The 24,766-nt window shown below is 38.4% G+C and overlaps 2 protein-coding genes across 2 annotated transcripts in view; one reads left to right on the top strand and one right to left on the bottom strand.

The window, feature by feature from the left end:
- Window positions 1-6,435: 6,435 nt before the first annotated feature.
- LOC130927139 (ankyrin repeat and SOCS box protein 9-like) lies at window positions 6,436-18,342 on the top strand. The gene is made up of 6 exons (XM_057852726.1): window positions 6,436-6,522; window positions 6,588-6,667; window positions 10,621-10,728; window positions 10,809-11,052; window positions 15,004-15,195; window positions 16,287-18,342. Exons 1-6 carry the CDS (start codon window positions 6,486-6,488, stop codon window positions 16,412-16,414), a joined length of 789 nt encoding a protein of 262 aa, XP_057708709.1. The 5' UTR covers window positions 6,436-6,485; the 3' UTR covers window positions 16,415-18,342.
- A 137-nt stretch (window positions 18,343-18,479) lies between these two features.
- Window positions 18,480-24,766, bottom strand: part of LOC130927135 (motile sperm domain-containing protein 2-like) — a 58,404-nt gene continuing 52,117 nt past the window's right edge. The window contains exon 16 of the transcript XR_009066355.1: window positions 18,480-19,879. The gene's annotated coding sequence lies outside the window, so the exon portion shown is untranslated. The remainder of the gene's footprint in view (window positions 19,880-24,766) is intronic.

Genomic DNA, 24,766 nt, shown 5'->3' with positions numbered 1-24,766 from the left:
GAACCCCATTGAGATGCTGTGGCATGACCTAAAGACAGTCATTCATGCCAAACATCGCAGGAATCTGACTGAACAACAGCAGTTTTGTAGAGAAGAATGGGCCAATATTAGTCCTGATCGACGTGCCAGACTGATCTGATCTGCAGCTACCGGAACCATCTGGTTGAAGTTATTGCTGCCGGGGGGAGGGGGCATAAAATATTAAATTTGACGGTTCACTTACTTATTTTTGCCCCTTCCGTCATTGTTGGCATACTATCCTCATTAAAATATGAAAACTTATAAATGTTTGGCTGGTTTTAGTTAAAGCAGACACTGTTTTTACATCTGTGTGATATCGACAAAGATCAGATCACATTTAATGGTGATTTTATGCAGAAATGTGAGAACTTCCAAAAGGTTCAGGTACTTTTCCATACCACTCTACACTCTTTCCCCCACAATAAAAACAATTACACTAATATGGATAAGTTGATCTCTTATGGTAATATATAAACTTGTCCATAATATTCCATTCATTGTGGAGGTAAATAAACTTCCATTATATTTATTTTTAATAATATATATAAAATAATGTCTCTACACACAGAATTCTCAGGTTAAGACACTCCTGAATGGGAAAATATTGCCTCTTGTTAAGAAAGAAATTTGAGAATATGAAAGGCAAAAATACAGTATGGCTGGTACTCTCAGTTCCCTGTATATACAGTGGGGCAAATAAGTATTTAGTCAACCACTAAATGTGCAAGTTCTCCCACTTGAAAATATTAGAGTGGCCTATAATTGTAAACATGGGTAAGCCTCAACCATGAGAGACAGAATGTGAAAAAAAAAACAGAAAATCACATTGTTTGATTTTTAAAGAATGTATTTGCAAATCATGGTGGAAAATAAGTATTCGGTCAATACCAAAAGTTCATCCCAATACTTTGTTTATGTACCCTTTGTTGGCAATAACGGAGGCCAAACGTTTTTTGTAACTCTTCATAAGCTTTTCACACACTGTTGCTGGTATTTTGGCCCATTCCTCCATGCGGATCTCCTCTAGAGCAGTGATGTTTTGGGGCTGTTGTTGGGCAACACAGACTTTCAACTCCCTCCACAGATTTTCTATGGGGTTGAGATCTGGAGACTGACTAGGCCACTGCAGGACCTTGAAATGCTTCTTACGAAGCCACTCCTTACTCTACTCCAAACACGAGAACCTGTGTTTCTACCAAAAAGTTCTATTTTGGTTTCATCTAACCATAACACATTCTCCCAGTCCTCTTCTGGATCATCCAAATGCTCTCTAGCGAACCGCAGACGGGCCTGGGTGTGTACTTTCTTCAGAAGGGGGACACGTCTGGCAGTGGAAGATTTGAGTCCCTGGCGGCGCATTGTGTTACTGATAGTAGCCTTTCACTGTGGTCCCAGCTCTCTGTAGGTCATTTACTAGGGCCCCCCGTGTAGCTCTGGGATTATTGCTCACCATTCTTGTGATCATTTTGACGCCACGGGGTGAGATCTTGCATGGAGCCCCAGATCGAGGGAGGTTATCAGTGGTCTTGTATGTCTGGCATTTTCTAATAATTGCTCCCACAGTTGATTTTACACCAAGCGTTTTACCTATCGCAGAATCAGTCTTCCCAGCCTAGTGCAGGTCTACAATTTTGTCTCTAGTGTCCTTCGACAGCTCTTTGGCCATGGTGGAGTTTGGAGTGTGACTGACTGAGGTTGTGGACAGGTTTCTTTTATACCGATGAGTTAAAACCGGTGCCATTAATACAGGTAACGAGAGGAGCCTCGTTAGACCTCGTTAGAAGAAGTTAGACCTTTTTGACAGCCAGAAATCTTGCTTATTTGTAAGTGACCAAATACTTATTTTCCACTCTAATTTGGAAATAAATTCTTTAAAAATCAAACAATGTGATTTTCTGTTTTTTTTCCCCACATTCTGTCTCTCATGGTTGGGGTTTACCCATGTTGACAATGACAGGCCTCTCTAATCTTTTCAAGTAGGAGAACTTGCACAATTGGTGGTTGACTAAATACTTATTTGCCCCACTGTAGCTGCTATGCCATTGGCTATTGCCAAGCATTCCTGGGCTCCAATCCGCTAATAGGGACCTCTACTGTATGTGTATTTGTGTATCCCAGCGTCCTCTTCATTCACCCCACGTGTTCCGACAGCTTTATATGAGCGTATTCACTTTTATTCTTTTATTATTGCTTCTTTACATCATGCAGAACTCTGATTTTATGTTTATTGTGCGATAATATAATTGTAAAATGTATTTGTTAAATGTTTTGATGCATTTTTATGCATTATAAAAGATTTATGTCTAAATTTCGAGGAGTTTGGAACAGATTAGGGCATTTACATGGAAAACGTTTTCAAGTTACAAAACCAGAACCAACTAATTTTCTAAGTATAGGTACCATTGTATTTGGAAAGGCGGAGGTGGGGAAAAGCATCTCAAAACTTTATTGAAGTGAAAGGACTAAGGATGTCCCAGTCGCATATTTTTAAGCCCATATCTGTGTCACCTGAATTTGAACCAAAGGTGTGTTACAGTCCTGTACTATTTACAGTACCTCCAGTTGCACTTTTTCCGGGAGAGTTGTATTCCTGGATTGTTACTTTTTAGTGTTCCGGCAGAGTTGTATTTCTGGATTGTTACTTACTAGCCTCTAAAAAAATTAGAAACTCAGTCCTTTTCTGATCCTTTAAATAAATGGCACTTTCGGCCAGATTTCCGATCATGTGATCGGGTCTGGGACATCCCACAGAAGTACTGTTACTTTTTGTTTGCTTACCTTGTAATGGAAGCGTTTCAAAATGTAACAAAGTAAATTAAATGAAACTAGATTGATTTCAGTGGAACTCAAAAAGTTACATGGACAAAAAAAAGTACTTGTCGCCTTTGACTCCAAAATAGTCACATTACAGATCAAAGCAGCTTGATTATTATTTTAAACTATTGATGGCTGTTGTTACTTATTTGCATCATACATCAAATTATATGTATTTTATTGTTTATTTTTAAATGTTCTCAATATTGTATTTTTAATTATGTATTTTTAATCATGATTTGTATTTGCATTTTATTTTAATTGTTATGATTTATTGGTATTAATTATTCTGTATTTTAATACTTTCCAAACTAGGTTTAGCAAAATTACAAGCAAAAAGATTTTTAAATCTTAAACTATATTTATTTATTCAATTTTGGCGTCAAGGGGTTAATTTTAAATTTACACAAACAAAAAGTAATCTTCAAAAAATTAGAATAAAAACAGAATATCAATTAAATGTTTATTTAAAATGTAAATAAATCTTTTCATGACATTCACGTTTTAGATTCATTTTTTTTTTCGAATTTAATTTTTATTTTCTTCGAAAGCCATGACATTAGTCCACAATGGGCCATCTATGAGGGTCATTCGCATCAATGTCATGTAAACTCTCGATAAGAAGGAAAGGTACCTCTAATGGAGTGTGTTTGGACAGCTGACTAGCCTGCATGACTGCGTGGCTACTGGACAGTCGAGCCACACTCCGGCTCCCTGTGTTACTTATTAAGATTAAGAGTTTATGGCTAAGCAATAAGATGATTTCAGTGTTTAAGCGCGACTAAAAATATCAAGGTTATTCGTGACTAAATAACTGAATTGATACAGTGCCATTGATGATGGTAGCCGTCCAATCACGTGGCTTTTATATTTTTGTGCTGTGAATTCAAATGGGTTTGTCACGAGTAGACATGCAATTCATTTGAAGTGGGAGGCCTCCAACTATGATATATATATGTGAATATGGCGGAAATCAGGTGACTTGAAGTTTCGCTGTGAGACCCCCAATTTGGCCAAATTTCAAAATATTCCGATATGCACGTGTGATACATTATTGAAAAGCTTAAAATCTCAATTTTCTGGGGGAAGACATTTTTTGAACAGGAGGGCATTTAAATTAAAAAAAAAAAAAAACCTAAACCCTAACTAGACGTGAGAGCATGAGAGAGCATAACTAAAGACACCATGATTTTAATGAGATATTATCGCGTACTAACCCTGTTTTGATCCAAAAACTCCGTGTAGCATGTCTCACCGAGTATCAAGACACAGCTGTGAATGGCCACAGCCAGACTTTTGGGGGATTTTATGGTTGAAACACAGTAATTTAACAAAGGTCGCAATGCAGAAATCGCAGACATCAAAGAGTGGTTGAGATTTTCTTTTTCAAATATTTACCTTTTTAAACGTTTTTTTTTTTTTTCAATTCTTCGTTGTTTGGATCGATTAAGTATTATCTAAAACACTGGGGAAAATGCGACAGTAACAAAGAAAAAAATAATACATTTAGGCGATAATTATGAGGTAGATATCCGTGACCTATTTACAGACACTATTTCTTTCATTGTGACATAATTTGTTTAGAAGTTTAAAACATGCGCGTGAATAATTTTATAGTTTTTTTTTTTTTTTAGATTAAATATTAAACATGAATTAATGATTCTAAGCTAAAAAAGATAGACATTTCGAGTAATAAATACAGTTACTTACCTTCTTTTTATAGCTGGGTTGAAACAAAAGCGGTTGCGCGGTGTCTGTAAAGGGGGGTCTCCAGGGTAAAACCGACAATTTAAAAATAGTTTGGGGGCTTAATGCGCCATGAAACTGCTATGGCAGCATATAGACATATTGTTCTATCAAACACAACAGTTGTTTTGGCTTAAAATACTGCAGTTTCTTTTAAAGAGGAGTGCAAGAGCAGAAACTACTTTTTCAGTCTTGTCTGTTTTCCACCATATATTTAAAAAGAAAAAAATCGTTGTCTCGCCCACCCGGGCGGTATGGTCTCCCCTTTCAAGCTCGGGTCCTCTACCAGAGGCCTGGGAGCATGAGGGTTCTACCCAGGATTGCGCTCTTCTGAATGGAGATGTCGGACGTTGTTCCTGGTATCTGTTGGAGACATGCACCCAGCTTGGGGGTTACTGCCCCTAGTGTCCTGATCACTACTGGCACCACTGTTGCCTTCACTCCCCACATTTTCTCCAACTCTTCCTTCAACCCTTGATATTTCTCCAGCTTTTCATCTTCTTTTTTCCTGATGTTGCTATCGCTCGGGATTGCTACATCTATCATACTGCTGTCTTCTGATGTTTATCCACCACCACTATGTCAGGCTGGTTGGCTATCACCAGTTTGTCTGTCTGGATCTGGAAGTCCCACAGGATCTTGGCTCGGTTGTTCTCGATCACCTTTGGAGGTGTCGCCCACCTTGACTCCGGGGCCTCCAGTCCGTACTCTGCACAGATGTTCCTGTACATTATGCCTGCTACCTGCTTATGTCGTTCCATGTATGCCTTGCCTGCCAGCATCTTAAACTCTGCTGTGATGTGCTGGACTGTCTCAGGGGTCTCTTTGCATAGCCTGCACCTGGGGTCCTATCTGGTGTGATAGACCCCCGCCTCTATTGATCTTGTGTTTATATACACACACACACCGGTATATGTCTATATGTTGCCATAGCAGATTCATGGCGCATTAAGCCCCCAAACTATTTTTAATTTGTCCATTTTACCCCTAAAACCCCTGTTTACAGACATTTTTTGGCTTAAAATATTATTTTAAAGAGGGATGCAAGAGCAGAAACTGCTTTTTCAGCCTTGTCTGTGTTTTCCACCATATATGAAATGAAAAAGGTATAAAAAAAGGCCGGTCGTTGAAGGTGAGTCTTATATTGTGGTGCGCCTTGTAGTGCGGAAAATACGGTACATTAAGTTCACATAGTTTGTGAGCTTGATTCCATTGCTGAGAATGTGTGTTAAATTTAACTAGTGACTGGAAAACAAAAAAAAGTATGCACATGACGGAACAGATGCCTTTTTAGTTGAGGAAAATAAATAAATTATCATCAAAATTTCAAAAAGAGATTTCTGGGCCATTATGATGGTTCAGTGTAACATCGAAATGAAAGTGGAAGGACACGCCTATTCTATGTCAAATTTGGATAGTTCCTCTGTGAAAATGGTCATTATCCTCATAAAATAGATTTTTCATACTCACTAAATGATGACTTTTAAGTTTTAACTCATAAAATTTGGCAGTTATGTGGTGAAACATTGTTGCAAAAGTATGTTCTTCTACTTTTGAGCTGTCATTTTTTTTTTTAAATGTTTGCCAGCGTTACAACTTTTATTCCCTTGAGAAATTACTACTTCTCCAAAACACAAGATGAAAAAAAAGAGCAGAAATATTACAGTTGAGGTTGACCAAACGCCTCCGGTGTCTTTCTCGGTGTCAAATGTCAAGGCAAAAATTCCAACCTGCTCGACAGGCCTTCTTCTCTTTTTCCGGAACCTCCATTGGTCGAAACACACCCGTGACATTTCCTGGTGGGCAAGTCGCTAGTCTGAACAGGAAATGACATCACAGTGCCGCAGGGCGTTTTGTATAAGGAGCAGATGTGTTTTCAAAAGTAGAGCAATAGGAGAAGAAACATGTCAAGGGTTTTCTTCTCCAATCCTCTGATGAGCGGTGAGTGACGCACATTTGTGTCGATTACAAGCATGTGACGTGCACATTTGTGTTATCCGCACAAGATGTTGAAGCTGACTGGAGTCCCATTCATGATGCGGCGTTCAACGGACGCACGCTGACGCTGAAAAGGCTCATTGAGCAGGTAATGCTTCACTTGTAGACTTCCTGCAAGTTTTAAATATTAACAAAGAGTATCCAGTAAAAGTACAACTGCAATCTGTATTTTTTTTTTTTTTTTTTTAAGATGACACTTGGAATGGGAGCAGAGGTAACGGTTAGATTTACTCCGTTACATTTACTTGAGTAACTTTTTGTGTAAAATGTACTTCTAAGAGTAGATTTACAAAACCATACTTTTTAATTTTACTTGAGTAGATTTGTGAAGAAGAAGCGCTACTCTTACTCCACTGCTTTTGGGCTACACTTGTCATTTTATTTTTCCTATTTAATCTACATATTACATTTTTACTTTTTTTCCTTGCCATACACGCCAACAGTGGCTCTACCAGTTTCACTAATGAGACCTTGCAAGAATAATCACATGACTCCATTCTACCAATCAGATTCAAGCTAACTGGTTTATGATCACGCCGGCCTGTCCAATCACAGTGTCTTTAAAGCACAGCGAAAAATTAAGTGTTTGACCACCGCGCTGCCGTCAACTGGACTCGAAAGCCCAGATTTTAATCGCTCTTCCAGATTTTAATCGGCACTGATTGACCACGAAAAACTGAATAGTGCTTCATTTCTGTAGATTTTTTTTTCTCTCGCCAGAATCCAATGATTTTTTTTTTTTTTTTTGTATTTCTTTGGCTTAAAGTGATTATGTAACAGGGTATAGTACTGTATAATAACACCAATTCATATAGATAACTTTGTGCTGAGACAAAAAATACAAATGTTTAAAAACAGAAAAATCAAACAGCTTAAGCAGTTACTCACAACGTTACACATTACTTGAGTATTCTTATGACAAAATACTTTTTTACTTGTAATTAAGTACATTGTTTGGATGACTATTTTTACGTTAACTTGGGTAATAATATTTTGCAGTAACGCTACTCTTACTTGAGTAAAACTTTTGTCTACTCTACCCACCTCTGAATGGGAGTCAATTTAACGCTTTCAGTGCTACTGACGATTACAGAAGTCGAATTTAATGGCGTTGCATAATCTTTCTGCTGTGAACTTGAATGATTTTATCACTTTTAGACATCCAATCCATTTGAACTGGAAGGGATGGCTACAAATATACTAGGGTTGTTCCGATCATGTTTTTTTTGCTCCCGATCCGATCCTGATCGTTTTAGTTTGAGTATCTGCCGATCCCGATATTTCCCAATCCGATTGCTTTTTTTTGCTCCCGATTCAATTCCAATCATTCCCGATAATTTTTCCCGATCATATACATTTTGGCAATGCATTAAGAAAAAAATGAATAAAACTCGGACGAATATATACATTCAACATACAGTATATAAGTACTGTATTTGTTTATTATGACAATAAATCCTCAAGATGGCATTTACATTATTAACATTCTTTCTGTGAGAGGGATCCACGGATAGAAAGACTTGTGAATTTGTATATTGTGACTAAATATTGCCATCTAGTGTATTTGTTGAGCTTTCAGTAAATGATACTGTAGACATGCCCAAATGCATGATGGGAAGTGGAACCATGACTGTGCGTAGTGCTACCAATTGATATATCTTCTCAGCGTCTGCAAAGATCAATTGCTACCTTGCTTCCCTACATTGCTTCCCATGATATTTCTAATCGTAGGGAGAGGGATTGTAAGGCTTTAGCTAATTGAAAAAAGGCTCCAAAGGCTGCCAAAATTCACTCTACTCATTTTACGCTGCCTTTTATCTCTCTATATAGGTAAAATGGCGCTATTACAGATTGAGCGCGACAATGTGTGAGCGGGTCGTACAGCGCATGCATTAATTGCGTTAAATATTTTAACGTGATACATTTTTTAGAAAATTAATTATCGCCGTTATCAGGATAAATTTGATAACCCTACTTTAAGCCTAAACTAATGACTCTGGATGAGTGTAACATATTATGTCTGTAACGTTAAATACAATTAGAAAACGATTTAATTAAAAAATATATCTATATTAAAAAAAGGCATGGCCGATATTTTTTTGCCGATTCCGATACTTTGAAAATGACGTGATCGGACCCGATTATACATTTGTTGATTTGCTGCCAGAACTCCCAGTTCAAATGGATTCTATCGCCATCAATGGCTGCCAATGAAAGGAAGGAAATGTTTAAATAACAATAATACATTTTATTTCTAAAGCGCCTTTCAAGACACGCAAAGACACTTTACAAAAAATGGGAACACAATAGCTCAACAGGAATAACAAAACAATCATAAAATTAGATTAAAAGCAGGATAAGAGTATATATAAAGTTTAAGAGGTCAGGATAAAACTGAGATTAGGATCATGGTGGGTAAGAAAGGGTAAACAGGTGTGTTTTGAGTTGATTTGAAAAGTGAGAGGGTAGATATATTGCGAAGATCGAAGGGTAGGGAGTTCCAGAGCTGGAGGGCACAGTGGCTAAAAGCTCTGGAACCAAAGGTGGCGAGACGGACACGGGGGACCGAAAGGTGGAGGTTAGAGGAAGAGTGAAGTGAACTGGGAGTTAATACAGAGGAGATTGCATAGGTTGGGAGGGGCCAGGCCATGGAGTGCTTTAAAGGTAATTACAAGGATCTTGTAATTGATTCTTAGCTTGACAGGGAGCCAGTGAAGTTGACGGAGGATGGGGGTGATGTGGTGGTTGGTGGGGGTCCGAGTGATGAGGTGTGCTGCTGAGTTTTGGAGGAGCTGCAGTTTCTAAAGGGACTTATTTGGGAGACGGAAGAGCAGTGAGTTACAGTAATCGAGCCGGGAAGTGACTAGACTACAGAAAAGAGTGGAAGCGGTATGGCGGGTGAGAGAAGGGAGGAGATGAGAAATACTGCGAAGGTGGAAGTAGGCCGATTTGGTGATGTTGTTGATATGCGAGCGGAAGGAGAGCGTGCTATCGAGGATGACACCCAGACGCTTAACCTGAGTGGAGGGAGAGATCAGTACATTGTTGATGGTAACAGGGAAGTTATTGTCATCAGAGAGTGTGGTGTTGTTGCCTACAAGGAGGACTTCTGATTTTGAGCTATTGAGGAGGAGGAAGTTGGAGGAGAACCAAGAATTAATGTTTTCTAAACAGTGGGTGAGGGTGGAAGGGAAGAGGTTGGTTTTGAGGAAATGTAGAGCTGGGTGTCATCCGCATAGCAGTGGAAGTGAATGTTTTGTTTGCGAAAGATGGAACCGAGGGAGAGAATATAAATGATGAAGAGGAGCGGCCCCAGGACGGAACCCTGGGGCACGCCAGCGGTTACAGGGAGGGATTTTTTTGTGGGAGCCAAATTTGACAAATTGTGTGCGGTCGGACAGGTGGAAGTGAACCTAGAATGGGGTGTGTGGGTGAAACCAAGGGAGGAGAGCCAGCAGAGAAGGATTGTGTGAGAAATGGTGTCGAAGGCAGCAGTGAGATCAAGAAGGACAAGGATTGATAATAAATCAGAGTCAGAAGGGATGAGGAGGTCGTTTATAATTTTAAGTAAGGCTGTTTTAGTGCTACGGGGGGTGGAAATCGGATTGAAACTGCTTGTAAATGTTATTAGTAATTAGGTGGTTATGGAGTTGGGATGCAACGGTTTGTTTCAAGAATTTTGGAAATGAAAGGTAAGTTGGAAATGGGGCGGAGGTTACTGAAATTGGTGGGATCCAAACCGGGTTTTTTAAGAATGGGCGGGATGGAAGCAGATTTGAGAGATGAGGGGACTGTACCAGACATGAGCGAGGAGTGAATGATATTAATGATGAGGGGGACAATTGAGGGAAGACAGGTTTTGATGAGGGCAGAGGCTCAAGATGACAGGTAGTGGGTTTGGATTTAGTAATGATGTCACAGATAACCGGGCTTAAAGGAATGGTAAAACTGGACAGTGTGCTGTTGAGAGGGACATGAAAGGGAATGGAGTCAGTCCCCTATTGCTAAAGTAACCTGATTTTGTTGTGTGTGGTCAAACAGGGTGCCTGCGTGAACCTGAGCACTTTGGATGGGGCCTCCCCCCTCCATGTAGCGTGTGTTGGAGGCCACGCGGCCTGCGCCAAGCTGCTACTGCAACACGGTGCTAATGTCAGTCATATTTGTGCTTATTCAGCACATGCTCATCTATGAAAAGTCCTAATCTGTTTGAATTCATTTGCTATCATAAGGTAGACTGTCAGTCTTTAGATGGCTCTCCCATACATGTAGCAGCAGCAAAAGGTAAGCGTTTCTGCATCGGTCATGCGTCTGTCTGTATTGTGACTGTTTTCCACACAGGTTACCTAGAATGCATTGAGACTTTAGCGCAGCACTGCGCCGATGTGGATCTGAGCCTGGGTCGATCTGGCACCCCGCTTCATGTTGCCTGCATTAATCAGCAACTGAATGCTGTCAAGAAGCTGCTATATCTTGGTAAACAAACTGATGAAGCAATGCACTGAACTACTGACACTGGATTTAGTCAAATAAAATTGTACAGCTTAATTTTCATAAATTGTTAAAAAGAATACAGTGAGGAGCAGAACTATTTGCACTCCTTGTGATTTTGCAAGTTTACCACTTTGAAAATAGTTAGAGGTCTGAAATTTCAATCAAAGCTGCATTTCCACTTACAGAGACATGATCTAAAAAAAAAAATCTGGAACACACATTGTATGATTTTTTAATTATTTGTTATTTTCTGGGGTTCATAAGTAATTATACCCCTGAGAATCAGCAATAATTATGACACTCAAAAAGTTGTCAGTCTACCTTAAAAAAAAGTCCACCTTAACGCCATGAGTAACCACCCGTTTGAGCTCATAGTTGTCACCTGTGCACCCCACAGTCAATCATAATCCAACTGCTACCATGGGCAAGACCAGAGAGCTTTCGAAAGACACCAGGGGAAAAAATTGTTGAGCTCCACAAAGATAGAAAAGGCTATGGGAAAGTTGGAAAGCAACTTGGTGAGAATAAAACAACAGTTGCAGCAATTGTTAGAAAATGAAAAAGGCTAAACAAGACAATCTACCTTGGACTGGGGCGCCATGTAAAATCTCTCCTCGTGGGGCATCACTCTGATGAGACACTGATGAGAAAAGTGAGGGCTCAGCCTAGGACTACACGGCAGGAGCTGGTCAATGATCTGAAGAGAGCAGGAGGCACAGTTTCAAAGGCTACTGTCAGTAGAACACTACGGGCCAATGGTTTAAAATCATGCCATGCTCAGAATGTTCCCCTGCTGAAGCCAGTACATGTGAAGGCCCGTCTGAAGTTTGCCAGGGATCATCTGAATGATGCAGGGGGGTCATGGAAGAAAGTCATGTGGTCAGATGAGACCAAAGTAGAACTTTTTGGTGCAAACATTACTCGTTGTATGTGAAGGAAAAAGAAAATGAGTACAATCCCAAGAACACTATCCCCACTGTGAAGTATGGGACTGGAAACCTCATACTTTGGGGCTGGTTTTTAGCAAATGGGATAGGACGACTGTACTGTATAAAGCAAAGCATGAATGGTGAAATGTATCGTCAGATTTTGAGCCAAAACCTCCTTCCCTCAGTCAGAGACTTGGAGATGAGTCGTGGCTGGATCTTCCAACACACAGCACACAGCCAAGCTGACCAAGGAGTGGCTGTGGAAAAAGCATTTCAAAGTTCTGGAGTGGCCTAGCCAGTCTCCAGACCTCAATCCATTCAAAAATTTTGGGATTAAGCTGAAACTTCGTGTTCCTCAACAGCAGCCCCGAAACCTGACAGATCTAGAGAAGATTTGTGTGGAGAAATGTGCCAAAATTCCTGTTTCCATATCTGAAAACCTGGTGAAGAACTGCAGAAAGCGTCTGACCTCTGTAATTGCAAACAAAGGCTTCAGCACTAAATATTAGCACTGATTTTCTCAGGGGTACAAATACTTACTAACCCCAGTAAATTACTAATAAACTATTGAAAAATCATACAATGTGAGTTCCAGATTTTTTTTTAAGATTATGTCTCTGTAAGTGAAAATGCATCTATGATTGAAATTTTAGACCTCCACCTATATTCTAAGAGTGTGAACTTGCAAAATCACAAGGGGTGCAAATGCTTCTGCTCCTCACTGGATATAATTGTATTATTTTTAAGTAGAAAGTAAATAAATGGGGGACTGGGAGTAGCGCTGTGGAGAACACCAAATGAAAAGATATTGGACCAGAATTAAATCAGCAAAAAAAAAAAAAAAAAAAAAAAAAAAAAAAAAAAAAAAGAGTGACTGGCCGCGACAGGCGGAGCATCTCGGGGCGTTTTGTGAGTCTTGCTCTCTTGAAAGTGGCGGTTTATAAGACAGCATCATGTATTCACTTTGAAACGTTGTGAAAAAAATGAATGGGAAAAAATTAGCATACCTTTAGCTTGAAATATTTACGTAAAATGAATGATAAATGCCTGATTTTTTTGCTTTTAACCAAGAAACTGGACTGTTTTATGTTCATATCCATAGAAATTTTGGGATGTACGCATTTAACTTACAAGAATTTTCAACTTAAAAAGCTCTTTGTTTTGTGATGGCTGCCATGTTGTATCCATACACAATAGCGTAACTATACATTGAAATGATCAGGTAATTTTCGGCCAACTGCTCGTTTTTGGGCAAAAAATGAGTCGTTTAGACATTTCTGCGTCCATACAAAAAATTTCAATATAAAAACGACGAGAGCCAGATAGCCGGCAACACGTGCTGAGGCAATAGGAACATCGGAATTAAACATAAATAAGTTATTATATGTAGAAAAATGCAAATTTTGCTTTTGTTGAGTAAAATTAAGATGATTTGGCATGCTTTCCTCAAGTGTTAAGTTTCTGATGTGAGTGATTTATTTCGCTATTTTGGGCAAAAACCCATATATGTTAAATTTTGCTATTGATCCTGAAAATTTAGGTGACTATCCCTGCATTTGGTGATTTTTGTGCATCCAGTGTAAAATTTGATAATTTTACAGCCATTTTAAGTTTTGTTATACTTACATTAAAAAAATAATCAGGATTTTATTAGGGAACGACTTCGAATTTTTTTGTCGCTGCTCATGGAGACTTATATATGCCCAAGGCTTTGGTTTTGAAAGTATTTGAATTGTAACTTTTTGAAAATAGGCCTCCTACCGATCGGCCTCGAGCCCCGTGTCCCGTCACCTTATAGTGAAGTCTGTGGTTTAACATGTAAAAATAATGTTATGCTACATTATGTGCAGCTTCACAGCACCACGCTATGATGCTCAACGCTCCCTCCCCTCTCAGGAGGAAGGTATTTCCTCTCCTATGTGTCCAATCAATGAGTGCAGCATTTGTCTACGTGATGCTACACGGAAAATCCGGTTGAGCAGTGTGAATGCTGAACTTTTTCAGCAACTCATTTGCAAGTGTTGCTGCGAGTCAACTCTCCAACAGGACTCAAATAAATAAGCCCCCAATATTTTCAGAAAAACAATCAATTCGAACCAATGGTGTTACCAGGATGCCAAGTGTGGGTGGGCATTAGTCTTACCTGGGGGGACGAAAAAAAAAAAAAAAAAAAAAGCTACAATGCTCAAGTAGGTCGAAATCCAGCGTAGGGGTACTGCACCTTCAAACATGTTTTGTTTTCTGCTTAAGATAACCGTTGTTGTGATTTGGTCTAAACAAATAAAAGTTGATTTGATTTTGACTTAGAACACATCCGTAACTGAACAGTATGGACATGCAGGTGACAATGTTTTTTTTTAGGTAACCTACCCTCGGTTTTATTATTGTTATTATAGTTATTCATTGTTCCGCAGCCCCTTTGAGCTCAATTTGACCCCCTCAGAATGCTTCAAAATGCACCAAAATCGGCAGGCAGGTCAAGTCAGGTGCAATCTCTGATAGTGTGTAAAGACAAATTCCAAATACACTATGTAGCGCCCCCTAGCAGCCATTCTTTGTCCCGCCGACGCTTTGAGCCCTACTTTGACCCCCTCAGAATGCTTCAAAACTCACCAAACTCAACAGCCAGGTGAACACTGGTGAAAACTTTTGATAAAATGTTAATAAATAAATAAATAAATAAATAAATAAATAAAATCAAAGTGTAGCGCCCCCTAGGAACAAAACCAACATTTCATTTTTTTTAAGGTGAAAGAGGAGGTAACAACGCAAAGGTTAAAACCATACGCGGTGCTCAGACTGCCGTTACTACTACATCCAGTTTTCTTTGGCTGGGCAGAGCATGTCCGTGGGTGGGCACTGCCCACCCCCGCCCCCCCCCCCCCCCCCGGTAACGCCCCTGATTCGAACGATGCTGGCAGCCCCTCCCAGTCAAAATAGATTAGATGTCTTGTGCCGTCCATGGTTCCTAATGCCCTCTTAACTCTGGTCTTCTCACTTTCAGGCGCCGATGTGAATAACTGTGCGCCGGGCGAGTCCCCTCTGCACGTGTCTGTGCGTACTCACAATCCCGAGATGGTGTCGGTTCTACTAGAGTACGGTGCCGACACCTCCCTGCGAAACTCGGACAGCAAACGGCCGGCGGATCTGGCACACCCTGGCAGCGACGTGGAGAAGCTGCTCACTCAAAACCGAGGTATTCGAATGTTCTAGACAAGGGCGTAGGTTTGCATAAGGGCGGTAGGGACATAACACTACCAACTTTTCAGGAACCTTATTTACATTATATAATGACTTCAGTTATATAGGTCATTTAGATTGTCTTCCTATATTTTGTAAGGGTAGAATTGATCCTCCCATTATTAAGTAAATTACAGTAATTTCATTATGTTCAGATTTAAATTGACCCCTTTTCAGTCGCTGAATGTGCCAGTCCATTTTTTCCCTCAGACACACGTTTGATTGGCTGATGACTTAACCCCCCCCCACACACACACACGCAATCACAGCCCAACAGAAATACAATATGCCGCCTCCCCCGTCCCCTTAAAAGCCGAGAAATATTAGAAGCATTTTTCCGCAAGCAGCAGCCTCTGTTAGTAATGTAAAAAGACGTCAATGTTGTGGAGGTGGGGAACACGCCACAAATTTTGCTACTGCTAGTGCTTCAAGTTTATTTTACTCACTTAGATTTCTTGAAATAAGAAAAACAGCTAGCTGAAAATAAGCTTAATAGACTTATTTTAAGCAAAAAGTTTGTATCTTTAATCTTAAAAGAAAAACTCATTTGTCAGAAATGTTCTTAATATTTTTCAAAACACTTTTGAAAGGATTTTTTTATTAGGTGAAAAATGACCACCTTTTGTAGTAATAAATAGTAGTAAACAGTAATGTTTACTTAAAGTAAGTGGAAGAGTCTGACGCAATAATCTGTTAACTAGCCTTTAACACTCAAAAATGGAGAAAATTATTTGACTAAATTTACCAAAAATGATCAGATTAAGGCCTTATAAATTTGCAGTGTGAAAGTTAGTATAGGTCTATACAGATTTATTTTACATTAATCATTTAGCCTATCAATTAATTAGGTTCATAATGGTGAGAAATGTAGCCCTGAGCCCCATTCACCAAATATGTTTGGTCTTATTAATGTCCCCAGCAAAAAGTGTACATGCAGGTTATATTGTTCTATTGTCCCTACCAATATTAAGACCAAACCTACGCCCTTGGTTCTTGAGTAGGACTTTAAGAGCCAGAGCTTGGACTTTTTTTTTTTTTGACCATCAGGAATCCCCACGCTGATGCAGCTGTGCCGCCTACACATCAGGACGGTTTTAGGCAAAAGAAGGTTGTGCATCGTCCCTCACCTCCAATTGCCCGCATCACTCAAAAACTACCTTCTATGGAGATCCTGATATCACCAACAGAGGGCGCGCTCGTACAATCTTTGAGGACAAACTAGATTTGGAAAAGATGTTCAACTGAAGGTCATCAACTGATCGCCAGCATGTTCTATTCATGAGCTGCTGGCACACTTTTTGGCCTTTCATCTCGTCTTGTTGATGTTCCAAAAAGATTTTGTTGGGGCCCCCCAACAGGCTAAGCTTGAGCCTTTCAAGATGAATTTACATATTTTAGAGAGGAATATTTTCGCCACAGGCGCTTTTACTTTGAGATAAAATCTCCATTTTTTGGGAGGTACCTTTCACATCAATTTTGTGAAATTACAAAGATGGCTTGAATATTTGTATTTTATATACCTGGTTTCTCAAGTTAACTCATTGGCTGCGATAGACAAGTGATAGCGCAAATAGTTTAGACGTCTATCGCCGTCAATGGCACGGAAACAAAATGTTTCAGCGTTTCATAGGAGTTTTAATGTTTTTTGTCTATATGTGCCCGTTGTTTGGCAGAGGTTGGATTAAAGTCCTGTAATATTTATAGAAAATTGTGATTTTAACTGAAAACATTTGTAGATTTCCTCACAATTTCTCACATATTGCTATATCAAAGATTGGGGATGAAGTACAACAGCAATAATAAAGTTTAGGAATTATGATCTGCATTTTTTTTTTTTCCCGACTGAACAGGGTTTTTTTGGCAAAACATATTAGCAAATTGCAATATAAGGAAATTTTAAGTTAAAATAAAAAAATATATTTTAAATAAAACTAAAATAAATGCAGTACTTTAGGTGAGTGTAAAAAAAATATTCTAAATAAAACTAAAATAAATGCAGTACTTTAGGTGAGCGTAAACCCACAGCTAGAGCTTAACATTATCATCAGAAAAATAATTGAATTATTTTCCATAAAAAGCACATGTGTATGACTCTTATCATGTTTACATTATAAACACATTCTCTTTCTCAACACAGACAGTTGCCAGAGAGAAAAAAAGTGTTTTACCACCGCTTCGGCAGCCACCCTCTGCCAACATGTTTTAGATGTCGGTTGGCCCTTCTCTAAGCTGTAGCCGTCTGTAACTTTACTGTAGCCGAAGTATTCCCAATTTCCCATACCAGCGATTTCGTTTTCTTTAATGGGGGAAAAGTTCAGTTTCATCTCCTCCATCCATCGTGTAGCACTCACTGAGACTTATCAACAACCAGTGGGGGAGGGTTGAGCCTTGCAGCTGAAAGCGAGGGATTTTCTCCCTGCATTTATGGTACATAAAATGGGCTAATACTTAGGGACGGTATGACGGATAACTTTTGCATTTTTGAAACCGTGACTTTTTCATACCACAGTATACCTTGAAATGGGTTATCGTCAAATACCTTAAATATGAGAAAACAATTGGTAAAGTGTGAGTATGTGACCAAGAAAAGAAAGTGATATAGTTTTGAATTTTTTTCAAATTATTACCAAAACTGAATTTTCCTCCTGAAAAGTCTCTCTAAAAACCTTTAAAAATAATGTATTGTGCAATCAAAACCTACTTTAATATTGTAATGTTGCTTATAAAACTAAATCACAAATTCACGCAGTTCATTATAATTGTGCATTAACAAAAAAGTGAAGCCTGTTTTTTTTTTTTTTTAATCTCTGCTATTTGTACATATACTACTGGAAATACTACTACATATGCTAACACGCCATTAGTAGTATTACTAATGCATCATAACTTTACCGAGTGGACACCATTTAAGGAGGGGATACACCTAATAATCAACAGTGTTGTTAATCTTACTTTAAAATGTAATGACAATTACATATTATTTATCCCAAAAAGTAATTGACTTAGCAACTAATTACTAAGTAAGTAATTAATTAATCAGCAAAGTAACCGACGTCACTTTTCATGTTCTATGCATTATTACATCGCACATTCTATAACAACTTTCACATCAAAGATGTCAATATGAACGGATTTTTTCTTTCTCAAAAAAAAAAAAAAAAAATATATATATATATATATATATATATATATATACGATACATATATACGAGTGTAACGGTATACAAATGCTGTGAGGAAAAAAAAAAAAAAAACCTTCTTGTTTTTCCTGTTGTACTGAACCCGCATTGAACCCTGACCCCCGTATCGAGGTACGCACTGAACCGTGACTTGTGTGTATCACCACACCCCTAATATATACTGCATATATAGATTTTTCAATATGCAGTTGAAGCTCTGAATCTCTTGCCTCTCCTGTCTTTGCTCTAGTTTTTTTTTTTTTTTATTAACCCACAATGTTCACACAAGGTTCATGGAAACATAACTCAAGAAAAGTTTAGGGCAGATGACTACGTATTTTTGGTCATTAAAAAAAAAAAAAAAAAAAAAAATCCAAATTATTCTTACATTGTAGCGTCTACAAGCACAATACTAATTTGGTGATGAAGATGCATACTTGGCAGAAAAACAGTCCGCTATTTTCAATAAATTGTACCCGCTTTGACGTCATCAACTGTATGTTAAAAAAAAGTTGCCCAAGAGTTTAAGATGACGCTCGTCACGGTAAATGCGAACAAGAACGCGAATGCTATGCTAACACTCTGAGCCACTTAGCCAATCATCACCACGTTTGCATCAGCGTCACCACACCCTTCCCTCATCCCGCTCTGCTCTCAGACAACTTGCACTTCATTCAACCAAATGATAGTAACGAGCCCCTTCACATCCTCAGTAACGGTAACTGTGTTGAAAGGAAGGGAAAATTAATTACGACTGAAAAAAATAACGCCGATATACTACAACGTCGTTATTAACAACACTGATAATCAATAAGACAGGATTGCTACCAGTCTGCCGCTTCAGAATGGCTTGGATGTCTATCGCCGTCAATGGCAGCCAGAGTCAATTCATGAAATAACAAAGCCAATAGAAAACAATATACATAAGCTATTGTTTTTTTTCTGCCATCTGCATGATGAAACTGAATGGAGCAACTAATGAACATGGAAACAACGGTGGATACGGGATAGGACCTTAGGGAACACCACGGGTAAAATAGCCTACCCCAAAAACGGCCAGCACAAATAATTATGAAAAACAGATCATCAACTGAATACAAACTAAGCATATTCAGTCGATTAAAGCCACTAGTACTTGAAATGTTGAGTACATTTCAGCGACTCCGCCCGGAAAATCCTTGGACTTAAATGCAACACTCATTCATTTTCTATTGATCCCTCCTCCCAAACAGACTCAATGAGTACATGCTGAAACGGCAAGTGATGTGATGTCCGGAGGTCACGCTGACTTTGAGGCGCCTTTTGAGTTGATGTCAAATTGATGCAATCGAGGGGCTCACGTCTCCCAACACAGACTCTGGAATTAACGACAGCTTAGCTATTGTGACCATTAAAATGGCTTCAAGGCTGGGACATCACTCAAGTTGGCAATTAAAGTTGTTGTCTTGGAGCAGAACAGAACTAGAAGGAAAAAAATACATAAAATTATAATAAAAACTTTGAGGAAAGAGAGGAAGTATTCACTTAATGACACATTTTTTGATTTAATGCAACGTTTTTATTTTCTGGTGGGTTTTTAGGGAGAATTTTGAAAAAAAATTGACAAAAAGTTAAAAAGATTAGTGCATTAAAAATGTGTACTAGTATTTTAAGAAAGAATATTTGAAAAACAATTTAGAATTTTATGAAAAAAATCAAAATATTTGGTTATTTTTAAGACATACAGTATGTAATTTTTTTTAGATTTGTTAGATTCATAATTGGAGGGGAGTAGTAATGCGTTACATGTACTCCGTTACATTTACTGGGGTAACTATTTGAAAAAAATGTACTACTAAAAGTAGTTTTACCAAGTAATACTCTTTACTTTTACTTGAGCAGTACAAAAGCAGTTTTCACTATTCAAACAAGGAATTTTTCCAGGAATTTTTAGAGGGCACTCATGCTCTTTGGAGGAATAATGCTCCCTTTTTTTTTTTTTTTTTTTTTTTAAAATGGTATTTCTTTGACTTATCGTCTCGGCCCGAATATAAGACGGTGTTTTTTGCATTGAAATACGACTAAAAAAGAGGGGGTCGTCTTATATTTGCGGTCTAGACGTTATATCCATTTAGGACGCTAGAGGGCGCCAGATATCTTTGAAGCGATGTTCTGTCATGACAGATCTCAGCTACTCTTTTTAGTTTGACCAGTTTGCATTATTTTACTGCAATGTTTTTCCTTATTCAGATTCGTTTCAAGACTAACTTACAGTTAGAATTCACTTTGATGGTTAATACAGTTATTGCCATTTTGTTGTTTTATCACAATAGATTGATTTATTTACATTTCAAAAACCAGAAGCCATTCATTTAGGAATGTGATTGCACTTTAGTTTTCATATTTAAATGTTCAGATATTAAGATTTGAATGAGGCAAAATAACATGCTTTTTTTCTTAAATATATTGTTATATTTGCTTCGGATGTACTGTAATTATTTTCTGTATAAAAATTAATTTGGTGTTTGGTGTTTTCAAACTTAAAAAAAAAAAGAAGGGAAGTCAGAAAAAAGTCTTATAATCAGGGCCGTCATATTCGGGCCAATACGCTAATATGGTTATGTAATTTGTTATTGTGCAGTATAACTATACAACAGTTCACATAGATAAGTTTGTGCTGAGAGAGAGAAAAAAATACCATTATTTATTAAAAAAAAAAAAAAAAAAAGCATTCTTTTCACTGTATACTTTTTTACTTGTACTTGACTACATTTTTTGGGGACTACTTTTACTTGAGTAATATTATTTTATAGTAACGCTACTCTTACATGAGTAAAATACTTGGCTACTCTACCCACCTCTGTTCTTAATACTAACAAAGTGTTGTCTTTGTCAACAATGGCGATAACGAAAATATTTCGCCGATGAACAATTTTTTCATGATGATGACATCACAATGACAAGCTAAAAAACATGGCTTGGGAGACTACAACATAACAAGACAACTTCCAGTTTTCGCCTGACGAGATGAAAATGCGACTGTTTCTGTCATATGTTAACAATGTGTGACATATTTCATATTGTGAGTACGTCAGCTTACATCGTAGCAGTGTTTGGGTCATGTCACTCATGTGAGATGTGTTGTGCCTCTCCCTACCTCTCCTAATCAGAGTTTAGGATGTGTCTAAAGCTAGCTAAAGCTCCATCTTGCTTGTTTGGAAATACGGTAAGATTTTTTTTCCCTATCTTTGCAAGACAGAATACGCAATGTTGCTGGCTGATCGGAGACAAGGTGGAGACGAGCTCTGTAATAAAACACACATCTCCTGTAATCCGCGCTGGGAGGACCACCAATGGGCAATGAATTGAAGCATATTATTGCGACGCACGTTTCAAGGTTCAAGAAAAATATGTGAATGCATTGTCAGGTCGAACGAGTCGGCTGGTACCACATTTAAAATTACAGGTTAGCGGACAGGCAGATGCACTGATCAAAAGAGTCAGAAATGGCTGGCGAAGACATAGGTTCCTGACACCTGTTCTACACTTTAGATGATAAACTAAACAATGTGGAAAAGAAAAGAGGAGCAGGACCACGTCTTGATCGTCTGCCTCCATTGTTTACAATGCCAGCGTGCTGCACTAAAAATGGCGATGGCACGCTCCATGACGTCAATTCCTTTGTACCCGATTGTTGTATGGAGACAGCAGTCTATATTAAGTGGTGGGTAATATTACCCGACAACATTTTCCGTGTAACAACTAGGGGTGAAAGTGGCTAGAATTTCTTGCCGGAACTCCCCGACGTGAAGGTCGCCACGGAGCAAGAAATTTTGTTTATTTATTTATTGTCATTTTTTTGGGAGGGTGGGGGTGGGGGTGGGGGGTCAAACCTCCTACAACGACTGAAATGCTAAGAAAACTGTTTTGGCATAGTTATTTCTATAACACAAAAACTGATTTTTTTACTCAAAATTGTATTTTTTCAATGATTTGCAAAATAAAACCTAACAAAAACAACAATAACCCCAACCTCCATCTCCTAATTTTTATTTTCCCTCATTTTCTCACATACTAAATGCCAAATCTAAATTTTAACTACTTAAGAACATAGGATGTATTTAAAAAATGAAGTTAATGTAAACATTTCCTTTTCCTTTTTTTTTTTTTTTTAAATAATAAAGATATAAGTAACATAAATTCAGAAAAATAAGTACAAATGACATATTATGCAGAGTGAAATGGAATATATTTTGAAGATAGCGCAAACATTGACCTTTTTAAATCATAAGGAAATGAATAAGTAGCCTAACATAAATGAACAAATGTGAGTCCAAAGTGCACATTGACAGCAAAGATGTTCTGAACTCCCCCATCATAGCAAATAAAACTAAATATGATAAATAAGCCTCCTCAACTCTTTCCCTGCTCTTAAAGATTTGATCCATTTTCGCTTGTTGTTAACACTTGTGTATGTAAATATGATGTTGGCAGATTGTTTTATTCTTGGAGATCAAATGCATGTGTGGCGGCTCATCATTTTTTTTTTTTTTTTACCTAGTGTTTGGACAGTTGCTGTGATATTTTCAGAATCAAAGCACCGTGTACCAAAACAGCATTCCGGCCCTAAATCTTATACCAGAACTGCGTTCCGGCCCTGAATCTTATACCGGAACAGCGTTCCTGACCGTTCTGGCCCACTTTCACCCCTGGTAACAACTAATCCGGACAAGAGGTATATTAGTGTAGCCAACATGCTGTATGATCTAACTAATTACACATTTAAGGCCATTATCCCTCCTAGTGTAGAAGTAGCCTTAGAATAGCAAAAAAAAAAATCCCAGACTTCCCAGTGTTACACTCAGACAACTTTTTTTTTTTTTTAACATACAGTTCGTGGCTTCCAGGTGGGTTTATTTGAAAATGATGTACTGCTTTTCCTGTTGAGTGTGTACAGTGGTACCTCTACATACGATCGCTTCGACACACGAACTTTTCGACATCCGACGTAAAATTTGACTCGCCATTTGTTTCTACATCCGACGACATGCTCGAAATACGACGACAATGGCAGCACCGCAAACGAATGCACGGCGGATTTTCTTGTGTGACAAATCAACACGTTTCAGAAAAGGTTGGTACAGGTGGTGAAACAAGGAAAAAGTTGAAGCTTACCTTCTACATGAAGATGCAAATGACAGAAAAATATGAGCGTAGGGTGGGCATCCGTGAAATGGCTCAACAATACATCTCCACTTTCCTCCTCCGACCATCGTTCGCCAGTCTTTATAAGTTAAGCTGACAATTCTTATTGTGGTAACATCTCCAGAGAAATCGCCAGCTTCGCCACGTTTTCATCATTTCTTTCACAACTTATTCAACACAAAACTCCTGCTGTCTGCCGCAATTGACGATGTTCTCAAGAAAGCATTGAAAGCGAAAGTAAACTTTCACCCGCTCCCCTCCCTCTTTGTCACGTCAGCGCTGCGGTGCCTTCAGGTACAGAAAAAAACGTCCGCCTTATTAGAACCCGTTTCGTTACACTATTACAGGAATTATTATTATTATTATTATATTATTAATCCGATTTTTAGTTATTATTTTTTTGTTTTGCTATATGTAATTGCCATTTGTAATAGTACCAGCAGTATTTTTTAAGGATTTAGTGCAGGTTTTTGGGCTGTGGAACAAATTAATGGAATTATAATGTATTCCTATGGGAAAATCCTGCTCGACATACGACCATTTCGACTTACAAACAAGCTCCTGGAACGGATTAACTTCGTATGTAGAGGTACCACTGTATTATCATCACCAAGTTGACGTTGTCCTTGTAGACACTACATTATGTGCTCGTCTATGTTCACTTGAAATGGTTGGAAACCTTTTTTTATTGGACTAAAGCTTTACAGACGAAAACATTTTGAGTAATGTACGAAATTTGGTCGACTAAACCAAACGAAGACAAACAATTTGAAATGACTAAAATATAACTAAAATGTTACACCTGGGTGAGGGTTGTCATGTATTGGTATATTGTTGTCTCTTCCTGCTTTATTTTGAAGCCTCACCTTCCTGTTTCCACCACTCATCCTTCCTGCTGTCTCTCCTGTCTGATTATGATTACCTATTGTTCCCACCTGTGCCCCATTCCTCATGTGCTTATATTGTTTGTCACTTCTAGTCTCATGCCAAATTGTCTTTGTCCTTCGTTGCCACCAAAGCCAGTCCATAGCCAAAGATATTCTAAGTTGTTCATAGCGTTCTGCCATAGCTCTTTGTTATTTTGTGCCTCATGCATAGCCCTTTGTTGTAGTTGTCAACTCCAGTGCATTTTCCCTGGCTCTCGTTTCTCATTTGTATCATTTT

The sequence above is a fragment of the Corythoichthys intestinalis genome, chromosome 12, assembly GCF_030265065.1.
Source record: "Corythoichthys intestinalis isolate RoL2023-P3 chromosome 12, ASM3026506v1, whole genome shotgun sequence".
Taxonomy (NCBI): domain Eukaryota; kingdom Metazoa; phylum Chordata; class Actinopteri; order Syngnathiformes; family Syngnathidae; genus Corythoichthys; species Corythoichthys intestinalis.
The sequence above is the reverse complement of the archived record's forward strand: the minus strand, read 5'-3'. Positions and strand labels throughout refer to the sequence as shown.

What these genes read in the sequence shown, in the direction of transcription:
- LOC130927139 (XM_057852726.1), top strand. Translation starts at nt 6,486, where the DNA reads ATGTCAAGGGTTTTCTTCTCCAATCCTCTGATGAGCG. An exon ending in TGAAAAGGCTCATTGAGCAG is followed by an intron (nt 6,668 to 10,620) that starts GTAATGCTTCAC and finishes GTGGTCAAACAG; the next exon opens with GGTGCCTGCGTGAACCTGAG. An exon ending in TACTGCAACACGGTGCTAAT is followed by an intron (nt 10,729 to 10,808) that starts GTCAGTCATATT and finishes TGCTATCATAAG; the next exon opens with GTAGACTGTCAGTCTTTAGA.